Source organism: Artemia franciscana, chromosome 3 (genome assembly GCF_032884065.1).
Source record: "Artemia franciscana chromosome 3, ASM3288406v1, whole genome shotgun sequence".
Lineage (NCBI taxonomy): Eukaryota > Metazoa > Arthropoda > Branchiopoda > Anostraca > Artemiidae > Artemia > Artemia franciscana.
Genome location: NC_088865.1, coordinates 772,252 through 788,923, shown reverse-complemented (window position 1 = coordinate 788,923; position 16,672 = coordinate 772,252). Strand labels below are relative to the sequence as shown.

At 34.0% G+C, this 16,672-nt stretch overlaps 1 protein-coding gene across 2 annotated transcripts in view; it reads right to left on the bottom strand.

The window, feature by feature from the left end:
- The window catches only part of LOC136024719 (transforming growth factor-beta-induced protein ig-h3-like), a 70,674-nt gene extending 54,925 nt beyond the window's left edge, over positions 1 to 15,749 (bottom strand). For both annotated transcript variants that reach the window (XM_065700140.1, XM_065700139.1), the window contains exons 1-4: positions 15,609 to 15,749; positions 4,626 to 4,749; positions 2,761 to 2,960; positions 612 to 807 (exon numbers count right to left, since the gene is read on the bottom strand). In XM_065700140.1, the coding sequence (XP_065556212.1) occupies positions 612 to 807; positions 2,761 to 2,960; positions 4,626 to 4,749; positions 15,609 to 15,668 (580 nt within the window). In that variant the 5' untranslated portion in view covers positions 15,669 to 15,749. The remainder of the gene's footprint in view (positions 1 to 611; positions 808 to 2,760; positions 2,961 to 4,625; positions 4,750 to 15,608) is intronic.
- Positions 15,750 to 16,672: the final 923 nt, after the last annotated feature.

Genomic DNA, 16,672 nt, shown 5'->3' with positions numbered 1-16,672 from the left:
AGTTGGGCGCAGTGAAGATGTTAAAAGTAGAATAGCCAAGGCCCAGGGTGTTTTATCACAGCTACACAAATTTTGGGAGAATAGGAAGATAAGTGTGCAATCCAGGATCAGAAATACTGAAGTTACAGTGATAATAGTGGTCAATATGGTTCTGGAGCATGGAGCTCCAAAAGCGGAGAAAGACTTGGTAGATGTTTTCCAGAGACATTGCCTGCGGATTCTCTTGGGTGCCATACTGGCTGACCGTATTTCAGACAGTAGGCTGTGCGAGAAGTTTGGTTCAGTTCCGGTTTCTAGGGTTGTGATAAGAGATAGGTTGAGAAGGCTAGGACTTGTTCTGTGTATAAAGGATGATATATTGTCAAAGATCTTCCTTTTCGGCCAACCGTCTAGGGCTAAACAGAAATTAGGTCGTCCTTGAGAGGATGTCGTAAAGAAAGATTTAAGGGAAATGGAACTCCTTGAGAGGGGGTGTAAGGAGGGAGGCTTTGAACAGATTGCGATGGAGAAGGAGCTAACGCGGCTGTGTTGGCCTCAGGTGACTTAGTGCTGAGGTGAGTTCTTGTTAGTAGTAGTAATATAAACATATCTTAATTATAGCAAAATCTTACCAGTTAGGACTCCTGAAAGACCAGACAATTCAATACACATTGAAAGAGTTGTAAATCGACCTTCTGAATCATCAGCAAGTACAGTTGGAATTGCTCCAACTGGAATAGGGAAGAGAACTTTGTTGATAACTTGTACCATACCGTTATCAGCCCACTCATCTGGCATTGTAACGGCTGCCCCATTGACGGTATATGTCTGCAGGAAAATCAGAAAAAAGTTAATAGATGAGCGTGGAAATCTAGAGCAATTTCTCTGCATACATAAAATAAATGAATGTAAATCAGATACAAAAGATTGTGAGAAATTAAGGTAGGCTACTGGCTAATCTAGCCCTGTGCAAATTTTGGTGATGATAACGATACGATAATACACTTAAACTTTCTTCGGATTTTTACTCAGTTACCTAGTGTTGTCTGTCAGATAAACTTAGATCTTGGGTAAGGTTTAGAATAGATGACATTAAATTAAGTAAGAATTAGAATAAATTAAGATACTTAAATTAATTAAAAAAAATCAAATAAAATTAAGCCGCTGTAATGCAGCTTCCTAAATCAAAGTCACAGTCAGAGACCATTAAGCCTTTTGTGTGGGTGTCAAAGGAGATGCTTGTATTGATTATTCTATAATGATAAACTTGAAAGTTGAAAAGTTAAAGTTGAAATGAAACCTAGTTGTAACGACTTTATTTGTTTCCCATTTTTAATTTTTTTACGCACATCAAGAAACTTAACTACCAACAAATATCGCAATAAAAATCACAAATAGCATATCAGATCAAAAATTATAAACCAAAAGTCAACAATAAATGACAAACTGGGAAGTCAAAATTCATTAGTTCAGCAAAAGTCATAGACAACGTCAAGTTTTGCCACTATATATCACTAAATTCAACCAAACCTATGACACCCTATTGGACAACAGAAGTATAAAGGTTAACCTGAAACGGAAATTTCTCTGTTTAGAATATGGTAACCATAAAATAAAAGTCTAAGTTTTTGTTTCATTATAGTAATGGAAAATCTAATGAAAAACGTTGTTTTTAATTAGTTTCCACTAAATAGCAAAGTCAACGCATTACTTGTGTAAGGGCGATTATCTACATTTTCAAGTTTAAATTATATTTATGCTAAAATATATTTTTATGCTTTAATGTTCAACACATAGCACATGGATAAGAAAACATAAAACATACTTTTCTTTTATGAAGCCTAATTCATAGTATTCGACCGATTGCTCCTTTTCCTTTTTTAAAACCTATATTTTCATAATTTACTTTTATGGTAAATTATTCGACCGATTGATCCTTTTCCTTTTTTAAAACTTATATTTTCATAATATACTTTTATTATAAACTGTTTTGTTTGTTTATTCACTAAACTCCCTTTAAACTTGGAGGTTAAAATATCATGACAATTGGCTTAGAATTTAAAAGTGGCTAAAGACCCAAGGATTGGAGATAATATTTCGTAATTACTTCTTTCAGTATATTACAATGATCTTGAAAATACTAAATAATGGAAAAAAATTGCATCTCATGAGCTCTAAATGATTATATTTGACCATTTGTCTGGAATGGCTTCAATTCACAAAAGTGTAGGGGTAAGGAGAGGGAGCAAAATATACTTTTCAAAATCTAGGAGTGAGTTGGTAATTGTGTTTTTAATCGATTATTTTGAATGAAAGCGTATGAAAAATGTATTTTTTTAAAGAGGAGGGTAGGTGAATATGAGATCTAAGGGCCAATTGTCCCCTCTCCTGTCAATTGACGCAATTGCTTGCTCGTTGTCACTTTTCTTCATAAACATTATTTTTTACTGTTGCAGTTGATCATATAAGACTTACAGGCAGAAGCATAAATTACTAAAGGTCGGGGGGGGGGTCTTTTTCCAAGACAGATCTCAATCTAACGTCTCTTGGCCCAGTTACTCCATAGATTTTCATTTGTCCTCCTCAACAGTTTTAACCATGGTAAAAGTGCTTTTTATTATTATTGTTGGTGTTATAATTATGTCATTTTTACCAACCTTTAGAATAAAAGCTTGCCCCTCAAGAAATCTATACAGAGTTTACACCAATATTCATAGGTCCCCTTTGTTTTAAGTTACTTATGATTAACACTTTGGATGTGTACAACGGATATGTACTTACTGAGTCATAGATATTAGTGCGTACAGTTGTACCTTCCAGCGTTGTCAATGTTGCATCATTTTCAAACAAGGCGAGAGTGACATTCCCAGAAGTCATGTGATAGTTTAGAAATCTGGTAAGAAGATCTGCATCAGCAAGCAGGGTATCGATCAATGCCTGGTCAAAAGCCGTGTCTTCAGGTGAAAATATAGTGTATACCTCTGAAAATTGAAAATAGATTGATTTGCTTAACATTTCCATTGTCATGTGCAGGGTTTCAACCTGGATAGAATTTTGGCTAATTCAATTTTAGGCAAACTTCATGCCAAGCTTCTTAATCTTAGATCAGATTAATTTGAAACGTCTTCAAGCATGACCTATAGATCATTAGAAACAAAGATTTTAAACCTTAGCAAACAAACTTAATTACAGAGGACACTCAGTTAAATATAGGTCTATATACTAGCCTTCAAGCCTTTTTTAAATATTCTGTGACAATCCTGGTCATATTCAGTGTAAAGTAGGACATACAGAGTAGATAAACTGATTGAAAGTCATCGTACGATACCAATCGATTTTATGGTACATTGAATTTTTTATTTACTATGTTGGATTCATAATTGGTATTTATTGAAATTTTGTTCAAATGACGAGCACAGTTTTGGTCGTTACAAATCTACGATGTCATAACGTGCAAAAAGGTCGTAAGTTAACAATTGAGGTTTTATAATAAATCAGGAATCAACTTAAATAAATTACATTTATAAACTTTTACTTATGCTATATTAGATATATGTCAATCTTTATGGTAAGATGGAATTTGGAAAGTTCTGTCACTTTTATTTTTCGAATAATTTAACAGTCTCTCCTGTTTCAAAATTACTTCTACAATAGGGTTCTCTAATATGCTGAATCTGATGGTGTGATTTTCGTTAATATTGCATGAATTTTAGGGGTGTTTCCCCCTTTTTTCTAAAATAAGGCGAATTTTCTCAGGCTCGTAACTTTTGATGGGTAAGACCAAACTTGATGAAACTTATATTTTTAAAACAGCACAAAATTGCGATTCTTTTGATGTATCTATTGGTATCAAAATTTATGTTTTTTAGAGTTTTGGTTACTATTGAGCCGGGTCACTCCTTACTACAGTTCGTTACCGCGAACTCTGTGATTCCTCATCCCATCCTATCAGAATAGTCAACTATCCCAAGTATGTTGTATATACAGTTTACAGTTTGAGGTGGAATAAATATATATAAAAAAATAAATGTAGCGTATTGTTTAATGGAAGTTTGTCTTCTTCAATGGATATTTAACCATCAAAGCAGCTTATAAATTGAACTTTAAGTAAACAGCAACCCACATCAAAAGAAAACAAAACTCTAGAAAGCGAAATACTGAAAGAAATATGGACATCAAAGGAATCTTTTTTGGCGTTGAATCTGTATATGTGTTAAGTCCATTAAGCTTAAACATACATACCAAAATTTTTATTTTGAAAAAATCTGTATAATGGAAAAAACCCTCCCCTCCATAAGAAACGGCACAAACTTGATGAATATAGCACAATCTCATTTTAAATTTCTTAAATATTCAAACTCAAAATATTAAGACATCTACAGGGATGATTGTATCGAACTAGTGTTTGTAAGACTGGAACAGTTAATATTCCAGTGAAAATTTTTGGACCCACAAAGTCTTGGGACCCATTTATTAAGAAAGATAACATCATGGTTAGAATCTCCCTTACCTCTACTTTTAAAATTAGTCATTCAATGTCCCGATGGTAGGGCAATTATGAACTACCGTAAAATCTGGCATTATTTATCGGTATTTACAAATAAATGCCAATTAAATCTATGAAAATATACTTTACAAAACTGTACCTTCTCCAGTTAAGAGGCCAGTAAATCCAGCCTCGATCATCAAATCGACCATTGTAAAACAACCGACATCTTCAAGTTCCTGTAAAAGATTGCCATGTCTTCCCTGGATGCTGGCTCTTTGCCTCTAAATAAAAAAGGGAAATCTTTGAAAGTATAAGAATTTTTCAAGGGTCAGGAGGAATGAATTTGTTTTTAAGTTTTCAAGAGAGTATTGCCTCTTTTTCACAGAAATGTTAATCTCCTGGACAGTTAAGAAGTTTTAAGTACAGTTTTGATTTAATAAATATTCATTCAAGATTTAAGATCTTCAAGATCTTGCGGAAGAAAATGTAATACCATGCAAATACCAAAATGAAATAATTGCATTCTGTCATATAGAATACAGTCTAGAGTCTAGACTGATACCCATGGTGGATTTCTATCATAACATATACCACAAGATGCTTTTTTTTATTATTTTTCAATGGTATTAAAGCTTTAATTTGTAAAAATATATACACTTTACGCTAAGAAACATTTTTCAATGGCTGCATTAATTCAATATATCACTCACTTCTACGATTAACTCTTCGTAGATTTTTATTTCGTACTGGTCGGAGTAATTTCTTATTTAATGTGGTTTGAGATAAATTCAGTGAGGAAATATTTTAAAAGAGAATCCGAAAAAAACAAAAGGGTTTAGATTAAATCAAAAGCTTATTAAAAATTGATAATGTCATGGGTTTTGTACGTGATGCAAGTCGTTCCAGTAAGGTCGTAAAGAGAGTATTACAAGTATTGAGGAGAGTGATAACGAGATTTGACTGTCGGAACTGATTAAGTGGAAACTAATAGAAACATACACATCTTAAATCATTAATAAAAATTGGAAATTATATTTCTAATGAAAAACCTATGCAGCTTTTCCTATGGTTTCATCTCTAAAATATATAGATATGCAGTTTTTTGTAGCTGTGGGCTCAAAATTAAAAAAAAACGAACATAGAATAAAAATTATCTAAAGATGAGCTATAAACATATTGCACCGAACAGCTTAAAAAGGAGTTTTATGCTTCCAGATTTGTCAAGAAACTTTCATCTCTAAAAGTGAGAATTTTTATGTACTGATTTCTTTATTATAGTCTTTTTAAATTGCAGTTGGTTTACTTTTCACTATTTTTCATTGCAGTTATACCTTGAAGCAAATAAATAGCATAGTATTTCAATTCCATAGCCTATAATTGAATGAATGCTTTTGATATATAATGGTTCTATGTTGTACCTTTGACCACAATAAATATTGTACCTTTTACCGTTCGATGGTAGAGCATATTATTATATGATGTAAAAAAGCATTAGTAAGCTAAAAAAAAAAAAGATGGATCATTTAGCATCATATAGATGATTTATATTCACTTAGACCTAAATGAGAAACTTGCAGGTTTTATTTGCCCTTCTTCACATTTTTTTTTACCCTAGACTATTAATCCATCAGCAAGTCCACTTGCAACGTTCCTTTTCAAAGATGAATTTCTTACCAACAATTTTTAAATTGGATAAGGTGATTAATTTATACGACAAAAAACGCCTCAGACAAAAACAAAATTTCAAAAAAGTGACATTCGGCACTTGACCAACGACAATAAAAAAATCTATGTTATTATCAAGGTCGTATCCAGGGGGAGGTTTGACAGCCCTCCCCCTCTTGGAACATCTGTTCGGCTCGTAAAAACGTAGCAAAAATGAATACAAACAAATTTTTGATGAGTTTTTTTAAAATCTACCTATTATTCATCAACTATTAATCCATCGGAATGTCCAAAGGCAACGTTTCTTTTCAAAAGTAATTTTTTTACCAACAATGTTTAAATTGGTTATGGTGATTAAATTATACTGATAAAATACTTGTTCAAAAAATTCAACATTCCATACGTACTTCATTACAAGAACTGAAATAAACTTGTCCATATTATTAATAAACGATTAACACCACAGAGTATGGTTAGCTTAAACGAGTGGATGTTGGTACTAGTTTCAAAAAAAACACCATTGCCATCTAGCGTTTGGCGTCTCTTTGCCCTGAAAATCTTAAGACCTGGGAAATTTTAAAATCTCTGTCCCTGTTTTAATCTGTTTTATCTCTGTTTTAAAATTTAAAAAAAATTAAAATCTTTAGCCGTATCAGCAATCTTGGTTTGCTGAAACACGATTAATGGTTCAATTTACGCTTTTTTTTATTGGATCTTAAAAACACGCTTTTATTACTGCTTTCAGTTTTTGAATTAAATTTGGATGGGCTTTATTTAGGTTTAAAATGCACTCCTTCCTCTCTCATTTTTTTGTCTGAGCAGCCTAGATGATCTGGAAGCAAATCAGCAAGGAGATTCAACTCAGAGGCAAAAAATCCTGTAAAAAAAGCCAGAAGTTAGACAAAATCTCTTGAATCAAAAAAGTGTATTTATTTTAATACCAACCAATTACATTTATTCGCTGAAATTTCTTTACATGATTTATTTAGACTATTTATTTTAAGGAACATGTCGAGGATTAAAACAGGGAAAACTTTAATAAAACAGGGAAAACAGGGAAAAATTTGCCATTAACAAGGAAGGTATGGAGAGAGCTGTCTAACAAATTTTGGAGGGACAATGAGCGTTAGTGAAGCGGCAAGACATTTAAAGTTGAAAAAGTCCACACTAATATTTCATTTGAAAGACTTTAAACGGCTGGTGAGAACGAATTTACTTTACTTTTTACTGGTGAGAAATATTACTGGTGAGAAGTTTACTTTTTACTGGTTTTTACTTACTTATTTACTGGTGAGAACGAATTTACTTTACGAATTTACTTATGAACGAAACTTTAATGTAAAACAGGTTTTCAGTCATGAATAAGAAAGGTTTATTTTGAATTATGTCAAGGATGCAGCCTTGACACAGTATAGTCTTTCTTTGAAAATTTTCAGGCAGTTAGCTTACCAGTATGCTGTCGTCAATACTAAAAGTTATTTCCATTATGGAATGAAAATTTCTTGTAAACGATAGTTAAAAAAATAACAGAAAAAACTCAGAAGAAATCTTATTGAAAAAGCCAGAGCCAACTAGTCTTGCGGGGTCAACAGCTTCCAACAAAGAAACTCTGAAGCTTCTCTTTAATAATTACAAGAATGCTTTGAATTGCTATGATTTTCAACTGTCTGATATTTGAAATGCTGATAAGACGGTTTTGTGAATGGTTCCCACATCATCCAATATATTGTCCCTAACGGGATGAACAAATTGGAAGTAATACTTCTGTTGAAAGAGATGTTACGATGATAGCCGTCATAAATGCTGCTGACATTAGCATTCTACCTATGTTAACATTTCCTGGGGTCAATTTTAAAGATTTTATGTTTATAGATGCACCACCAGGTAGTGTGCATTTTATGTTTATGTTTATAGATGCACGTTTATAGATGCATGTTTATAGATGCACGTTTATAGATGCATGTTTATAGATTTTATGTTTATAGATGCACCACCAGGTAGTGTGCACTGCCTGGTACCACCAGGCAGAGCAGCCAACCAGTCAGGGCAGTCCAATGAAATAATATTTCTTGATTTTTCTGAATGCTGTATTAAGCACGCCAAGCCAGCAGCTGCTACGCGATAGATTCTTCTGACGGGGAACCACGACAATCATAAGACCATATAAGCGATCACGTTGGCAAAATCTTCTGGAATATATTTATCAACATTTTAGCCCCACACCATTCACAAAATGCAGCCATTAGACAGGTCTGTTTTTGGACCTTTCAAAACCTCTTAAAATGTGGAAGTAAGTGATTGAACGTTGACACCAGGTTATTCTGGTAATCCTACCATATTAAATGATGTTGCTTCTTTAGTTGGATTGGCATTTCCGATGGCCTTCTGCCCGATTAACATTGTAAATAGCCTTAACTTAGCTAGATTAGTGCCACTCAATGAAAACATTTTTACTGAAGTTGAATTATCATCTTGTATTGTAACAGACAGACCACTTCCTGTCGATAAAATTTAAATCAGAATGGTGCGGAAACCTTGGAAGCTACTGATTTTTCATCCAAAGATGTCGCGGAAATCATTTCACCACAGATGATCAGACCTAATCCAAATGCAGATCCTAAGAAAGAAGTCACCAAAGAAAGGCAAGTAGGCCAAAAGGGGAAAGTAGTGCAACAGTTATTTCAAGTTGATTCAACATATGATTCTGACCCAGATACTGATTTGGTGATGAATGATAATGAAGATTATGACACAGATTTTGCTAGGTGTGACTGATTTGGAAGATCAAGGAAATTTTAAAAGAAATAAAATGTCTTTTACAACAGCAAATAAAATTTGCTTCTGTAAAGCTGGTTGGGAAAAGGAGTGTGAAATATTTCTTTGCACAAGTAATAGACTCATATTAAAGTGAGCTACAAATTAAATGTCTAAAGAAACTGGGTGATACAAACTCCTTTAGATTTGGAATTACTGATGAAAAGGAGTGTCAAAATCCTCAATCAGACATTTTATTGAAACTTCCAGCTCCTTTATAAGCCTGTAGGACTGATCGTAAAATCGAACATCTGCGATTTGAAATTGATTCGTCAATACTTAATTTAGAACAGTTAATACTTACTAGTGAACAAGTAGTAAATGTAGACTATTGCTTTCACTAGATTTGTACACAAAAATATACAAACTGTGAAATTTTCCAACTAATTAAAACGTTTTCTTTAAGATAGGATTTGCCCAGCTTTATTCGAGAACACCTTCTTACTCAAATTCGATTTTTCGAATTCAAAAGCAAGGTTGTTTTTTTTCGAAACTTTAGACAAATTTTCTAAAAAAATTTCTACTAGAACTACAATAAAACATGAGATCATTGGCCAAAACCTGGCGCCATTGATAAATAAAAACATGTTTGACCACTTCTTAAAAAAATTCTCTAAAGAACAATGGCTCCAGGTACTTAAACAGGATAATTTTTTGGAAAGGGGGGAGGGAAGGCAGTAATAAAAACCAATCATGTTTAAGAACTTTAATACGAAGGGCCTGGGGATTAAGTAATATTTAGGATTTCTAGGGAGCTGGCCCTAAGCCTCGCCTACTTACGTCCCCGAATGGTTCATGTCAGATAGACAATGTCCTATTTATATTTAAAGAAAGTTCTTATGTTTAATGTAAGGCTATAGGCCTACCATTGAAATATGTTTCCTAGTACGTATTGCGGGCCAACTTTGCATAATGCATAAATAATTTACAACAGTGAAAAATGAAAACAATCTAATCAAATATTTTGTTCTTAAACAGTTTATTTTTGTATTTATTTGACTGGTCATAGGTACATCACCTAAGCTGTACCCCTCATTTGTTCACGTACATTTTTGTGACCTTTATATGCTCTAAAAAATTAAAGTAACACATGCTCCAGAGATTAAATGTGTGTCTTAAGAGCGAAAATTTGTCATGAATCTAAAAATCATTTCAGATTCAAATAGAGTTGTAGTATTATTTTTTTCTTTTTTGTACCACAAGGGTACAACAAGGAAACTTGGGTTTCTTATATGAAAGGAATGTGATACGCAGCGCAGAAGTATTATAAATGAGGATAGGCTCAAAACGAAGCGTCATTTTGATTAAGTTTTCAGGCAACATCAGGCCACGTTTATAGACAAGTTATCAAGAATGGTCACTTGTGATGTCAATTTAATTTGAAAAGTGATTGAAAGAGTTAAGTCAAATTTTGTGAAACAGAAATCACTACTGACTAGTGGTATAATCATTTTTCAGCTGAATTTACTCAGCCTAATCCAACTCTATCTAATGATAGTGAAAGGGGGCTCAAAGTTCAACTTTGTGATTCAAACGATGAGTTTTGTTTGATTGTTATCAGGTCTTTGATTCTGTAGAATATATCTAAATCTTGTGTTGCTTGTTCGATTTGTAATAAGCATTTCGAGTCCTATTCTACGCTCTTATTGGACACCTGACTGTAACTTTCTAAGCTGGATACAAAAACATCTCGTGGTGCTTATTCAATTTGTACTAAGTATTTTGAATTCCATTCTACGTTTTATTGGAAACGGACTAATATTTTTCAAATGGATTTGAAAAATCCATTTGAAAATATCCATAGTGCAGCACCAAAAGTGCAGCAACCAGTTCTGAAAAAGAGAAATCCAGCTGACCAGTGCTCGCCGTTTAGGTGTATTACCGTCCCTCGAGTTCTGTTTGAAAGATTTGTGCTATTAATTGTTTTTGAAATTTATGTTAGTTGCTACCTGCGAGACAGTCTGTTTGGTTTTGAGTGTGGTAAAGATCAGGACTACGCGCATTACCTTGCTGCTAATCTGTTACTGAATGTTAATGAAAATAATTATTTTCTTTATTTTGCTGGGTTGGACATGGATGGAGCCTTTTATTCCGAGGTTCATGCGCACATTCTTTTGATGGCCCATAAGCACGGTTTATATGCCATTTTTATTCAGTGTGATATGAATAAAATGCTGAATGTGAAGGTCAAGTTTGCCTGCTTCGTATCTTATGATTGAATTTAACACAACTACTGCAATCATCAGATACGGTGCGGTTTACGGTGTGATTAGACACGGTGCGGTTGCTTCCACTTCTTTGTTTGAAAAAAAACCGTTTTCGAGCTACAACCCATCACTTTTTGGCAAATTTTGTGGATGGTATCTTTCGTATTAGTAAAACATTGTAAAGAACTGAATAAAATCAAAGAATTCAAGATAGCGACACAGCTCAATAATAACCGAAACTCTAATAGACGGAGTTTTGATATCAATAAATATACCAAAATGATCAAATTATTATGAAGGTCTCAACTATATAAAACTCATTAAGCTTAACGTTACTTAAAAGCTTAAAATTACTTGATTAGATTCAGTGTATCAGAAAGCCCTACTGCAGTGGTTTCAATGTCTTATAAGCAAAACTGCAAAATTTTATGTTTTTGTCAGAAGAAAGATCACGGATGCGGGACTATTTTTTTTTCAAGGATGACCATATCGAATCATTTCGATATGGAAAGACATTGAAAGAAGGCTCATTTGAACGAGAATTTAAAGTTCTAGTGCCCATTTTATGTTGATAAAAAATTGGAGGGCAGCCAGTCCCTCTCCCTGCCCTTTTTCCCCAAAAGCGTATGATCAAAAATTTGAGATAGCCATTTTGTTCAACATAGTTGTAAAATCCCAAAACTATGCCTTTGGGGATAACATGACCAACCCCAGTCTCTCAGGATAGGTCTTTCAAATAGTTTGGGGTAACGAAATCAAACAGTTTGTGCTAACAAACTGTAGTAAGGAGCAACCCGGCTCAATAGTAACCAAAACTCTAAAAAACGGAATTTTGATACCAATAGTTACATCAAAAGAATCGGATTTTAATGCTGATTTTAAATATATAAGTTTCATCAAGTTAGACAAGTTTAGACCCATCACAAGTTACGAGCCTGAGAAAATCTGCCCTATTTTAGAAAATAGGGTGAAACGCCCCCTAAAAATCATAGAATCTTAATGAAAATCACACCATCTGATTCAGCATATCAGAGAACCCTATTGTACGAGTTCTAAGATCCTATCTACAAAAATGTGGAATTTTTTTTTGCCAGAAGAAAAATCACGGATGCGGGTTTATTTGTTTGTTTTTTTCTTTTTCCCAGGGGTGATCGTATCGACCCAGTGGTCCTAGAATTTTGCGAGAGGGCTCATTCAAACGGAAATGAAAAGTTCTAGTGCCCTTTTTAAGTGACCAAAAAAATCGGAGGATACCTAGGCCCCCTCCCACCCTCATTTTTTTCCCAAAGTAGTCGGATCAAAATTCTGAGATAGCCATTTTATTCAACATAGTCGAAAATCCTTATAACTATGTCTTTGGGGACGACTTACTCCCCCACAGTCCCCGTGGGAGGGGCTGCAAGTTGCAAATTTTGACCAGTGTTTGCATATATTAATGGTTATTGGGAATTGTAGAGACGTTTTCAGGGGGATTTTTGGTTGGAAGGGGAGGTTGAGAAGAGGAGGCTATGTGGGGGAAATTTTCCATGGAGGAATTTGTCATGGGGGAAGAAGATTTCCATAAAGGGGGCGCAGCATTTTCTAGCATTATTTAAAAAAACAATGAGAAAATAAATATGAAAAAGTTTTTTCAACTGGAAGTATGGAGTAGCATTAAAACTTAAAACGAACAGAAAATATTACGCATATACGGGGTTCACCTCCTCCTAATACCTCACTCTTTACGCTAAAGGATTTTTAGTAATTTCAACTATTTATTCTACGGCCTTAGTGATTCAGGGGACAAAATTTAAGCTTTAATGCAAAGACTTATTGACGAGGTATTGATTAAATAAAAAAACAAGTTTTTTAACTGAAAGTAAGGAGCTACATTAAAACTTAAAACGAACAGAAATTACCCCGTATATGAAAGGAGCTGCTCCTTCTTCAACGCTCTGCTCTTTACGCTAAAGTTTTTACTCTTTTCAAAAAGTAGAGTTGAGAGAAAGAGTCAAACTTTAGTGTAAAGAGCAGGGCGTTGAAGAAGGAGCAGCCCCATTCATATACGGGGTAATTTCTGTTCGTTTTAAGTTTGAATGTAGCTCCTTACTTTTAGTTAAAAAAAACTTGTTTTTTTTTATTTAATTGTAGTAAGGAGCGACCCGGCACGATAGTAATCGAAACCCTAAGAACATAATTTTGATACCAATAGGTACTTCAAAAGAATCGGATGTTATTGTTGACTTTAAATATATAAGTTTCATCAAGTTTAATCTTACCTATCAAAAAATACGAGTCTGAGAAAATTTGCCATATTTTCGAAAAAACGGGGAAACACACCTTAAAAGTAGTAAAATCTTAATGAAAATGACACTATTAGATTTAGCTTATCAGAGAACCCTACTGTAGAGATTTCAAGCTCCTATCTCCAAAAATGTGGAATTTTGTATTTTTTGCCAGAAGAAAGATCACGGAAGTGTATTTATTTGTTTTTTTGTTGTTGTTTTTTTTCAGAGATGATCGTATCGGTTCAGTGGTCCTAGAATGTTAAGAAACAGCTCATTCTAACGGAGCTTAAAAGTTCTAGTGCCTTTTTAAAATGACCAAAAATTTGAGGGCAACTAGGCCCCCTCCCACGCTCATTTTTTCCCTAAGTCATCGGATCAAAATTTTGAGATTGACGTTTTCTTCAGCACATTCGAAAAATCTTATAGTTATGTCTATGAGGACGACTTAATCTCCCACAGTTTCTGGGGTAAGGGCTGCAAGTTAAAAACTTTGCTCATTATTTAAATAAAGCATTGGTTATGTCGGGGGAAGGGGAGGGATAACGTGGGGGGATCTTTCCATGGATAAACCTATTATAGGGGAAGAAAATATCCATGAAGGGGGCGCTGGATTTTCGAGCATTATTTAAGAAAACAAGTTTTTTTCAACTAAAAGCAAGGAACAACACTTTTACTTAAAGCGAACAGAAATTATTACATATATGAGGGGGCTTGTGAACTCCTCAATACCTCACTCTTTTCAGTAAAGCATTTTTAGTAATTTCAAAAGAGTTATTTATTCTAATTAAATGACCTTGTTGATTCAGGGGGTCATTCTTAAGGCATTGGACCAAATTTGAACTTGTAGCGTATAGAGCGAGATATTGACAAGGGAGCGAACCCCCATATACGTAATAAAAATATACAAATATAGAAGTTCGTTATGAAAGTTAATTTGTAAGTTATATTAATAAAAACGTTCGTAAATAAAATCAAAAGTTCAAGTGGCCATTTTAAGTAACCAAAAAAAATCGGTGGGCAACTAGGCTCCCTTCAAAAATCCTTCTTTGTCAAAATCGTCCGATCAAAACTTTCAGAAACCCATTTAGCCAAAAAATAAAAATTAATATGCAAATTTCGTTTACAGTTATTTATGTACGGTGAGCCAAAATCAAAATCTGTATTAAAACCAAAACGTTCAGAACTACAACAGAATGTAAACGTACAAACATTATAACTTAAAACAAACAGAAATTATTACGTATATGAAAGGGGTTGTCGCATCCTCAACCCTCTGCTCTTTACGATAAAGTTTGACTCTTTCTTACAACTGTACTTTTTAAAATAATAAAAAAAAACTTTAGCATAAAGAGAGGGGTGTTGAGGAGGGGACAGCCCCTTTCATACATGGACTAATTTCTGTTCGTTTTAAGTTTTAATGTTGCTTATTATTTACAGTTAAAAAAATTTTTTTTTAAATTTAATAAGTTATAAAACTGCTCGTTGTTTATGTATAGTATTTGTTATCGAGAAGCATACAGACATTTTCTTCGAGAGGGGTAGGTGTTTTGCGGGAGGTGTTTTCTCAGGGGAATAATTTCGTCCAAAGAATACCCACGGGGAAACTTTCAAGGGTGAAACTTCCTGGGGAGATTTTACATAGGAGGGATTTGACAGAATTCTGTACGGAATTCTTTATATTTGTCTTATATTCTCTTTGCTTACTCAATTTTTGAGTAGAAATCCTCGTTAGAATTCTAACGAGGGGGGGGGGGGTTCTGGAGTGATCAGAAAAACGATTAGAACTTAAAGTATTTTTCAAATGAAAGTATGGTAAGAACAATTTTTCAGGCTGAATCTTCCGCAGGAGAATTTACGGGGTTCTCCGTTAGGGAGGGGAAAAATGCTTAAAATACTTAATACTTAAATATTTAGAATAAGATATTTCCAATCATTTCAAAACATTCTGATATGTTCAAAATACTTAGAATAAAATATCCGATTTACAGCACGCAGTATGAAAAATGTCACTTTCCCTTAAAGATTGATCGATATATTTCTTTTTCTAACGATTACTTCGTAATTTGTAGCATAAATAATAGTATGTAACGCATAGTGGTGGTAGGAAAAGGGAAGGTTGACTAGTATGAACAGAGAATTTAAAAAACAGATCGGTCCTAGTAAAAAAAAAAAAGAAAAGAAACTTACCGTGACCGGTGTTGCTGCTGCAAGTGCTACGATTACCAACAGAACTATAAGATTCTTCATCGCGTTGCAGAGAACTTCTTAACTTGCTGGCAATGATTGTCCAATTTATACAACACATTTTACAGATAAGAGGAATCCCAAATTCTGTAATGTCACCATGATAGAAGTTTAATGCCCTTTAATCTATTGGTAAGATAATCTGATTATCTATAATTTTGATACTTTGGATGATTTTCCAGAGGAAATCTATTAAATGGAAACATGTAAATCTATGAACTTTACGTAATGATGCTGGCACACAAATACAAAAAAGTTGGAGAACTTTAAGTCGGTAATGCAGTCGTTTTTGGTCGTAACTAGACAAAAAGGAGCCGAAGATTGACGAAATTTCACCAGGATTGCCAGTCCTACCACCCTGGTTTTTTTGTGTTTTTTTAAGCCTTAAATTTGACATTTTGGAGCCAAGAATCAAACGGTTCGTGTTAACGAACTGTAGTAAGGAGCGACCTGGCCCAATAGTCACCGAAATTCTAAGCGCCAACTCTAGCGACATTAAAACTTAAAACGAACGGAAATTATTCCGTATATGAAAGGGGTTGTCCCTTCTTCAACGCTTCGCTCTTTACACAAAAGTTTTTTATTGTTTTAAAAAGTAGAGCTGTGAGAAAGAGTCAAGCTTTAGCGTAAAGAGCGAGGCGTTGAGGAGGGAACAACCCCTTTCATATACGTAATAATTTCTGTTCGTCTTAAATTTTAATGTCGCTCCTTACTTGAAGTTGAAAATCTTTTTTTTTATTTAATAACAACCGTAAAGCCTAAATTTTCATACTCAGTGTAATAGCGCTGCCTAAGTAAAGAGCGGAGTGCACACAATGGATGGTTCCAATCAAAACTAGAGTACTTTTGAGCTTGCCTTTCCATTTGAAATAGTCAAAAGTGTAAATAGATGTTCCTCTGGGGTTGATAAACCCCCCACGACCCCTGGGATAAAGGCTGTAAGTTATACAAGCTGTTCATGGTTAACATATAAGGATCTTATGGAAGGTTTGGTCGTACAAACTTTG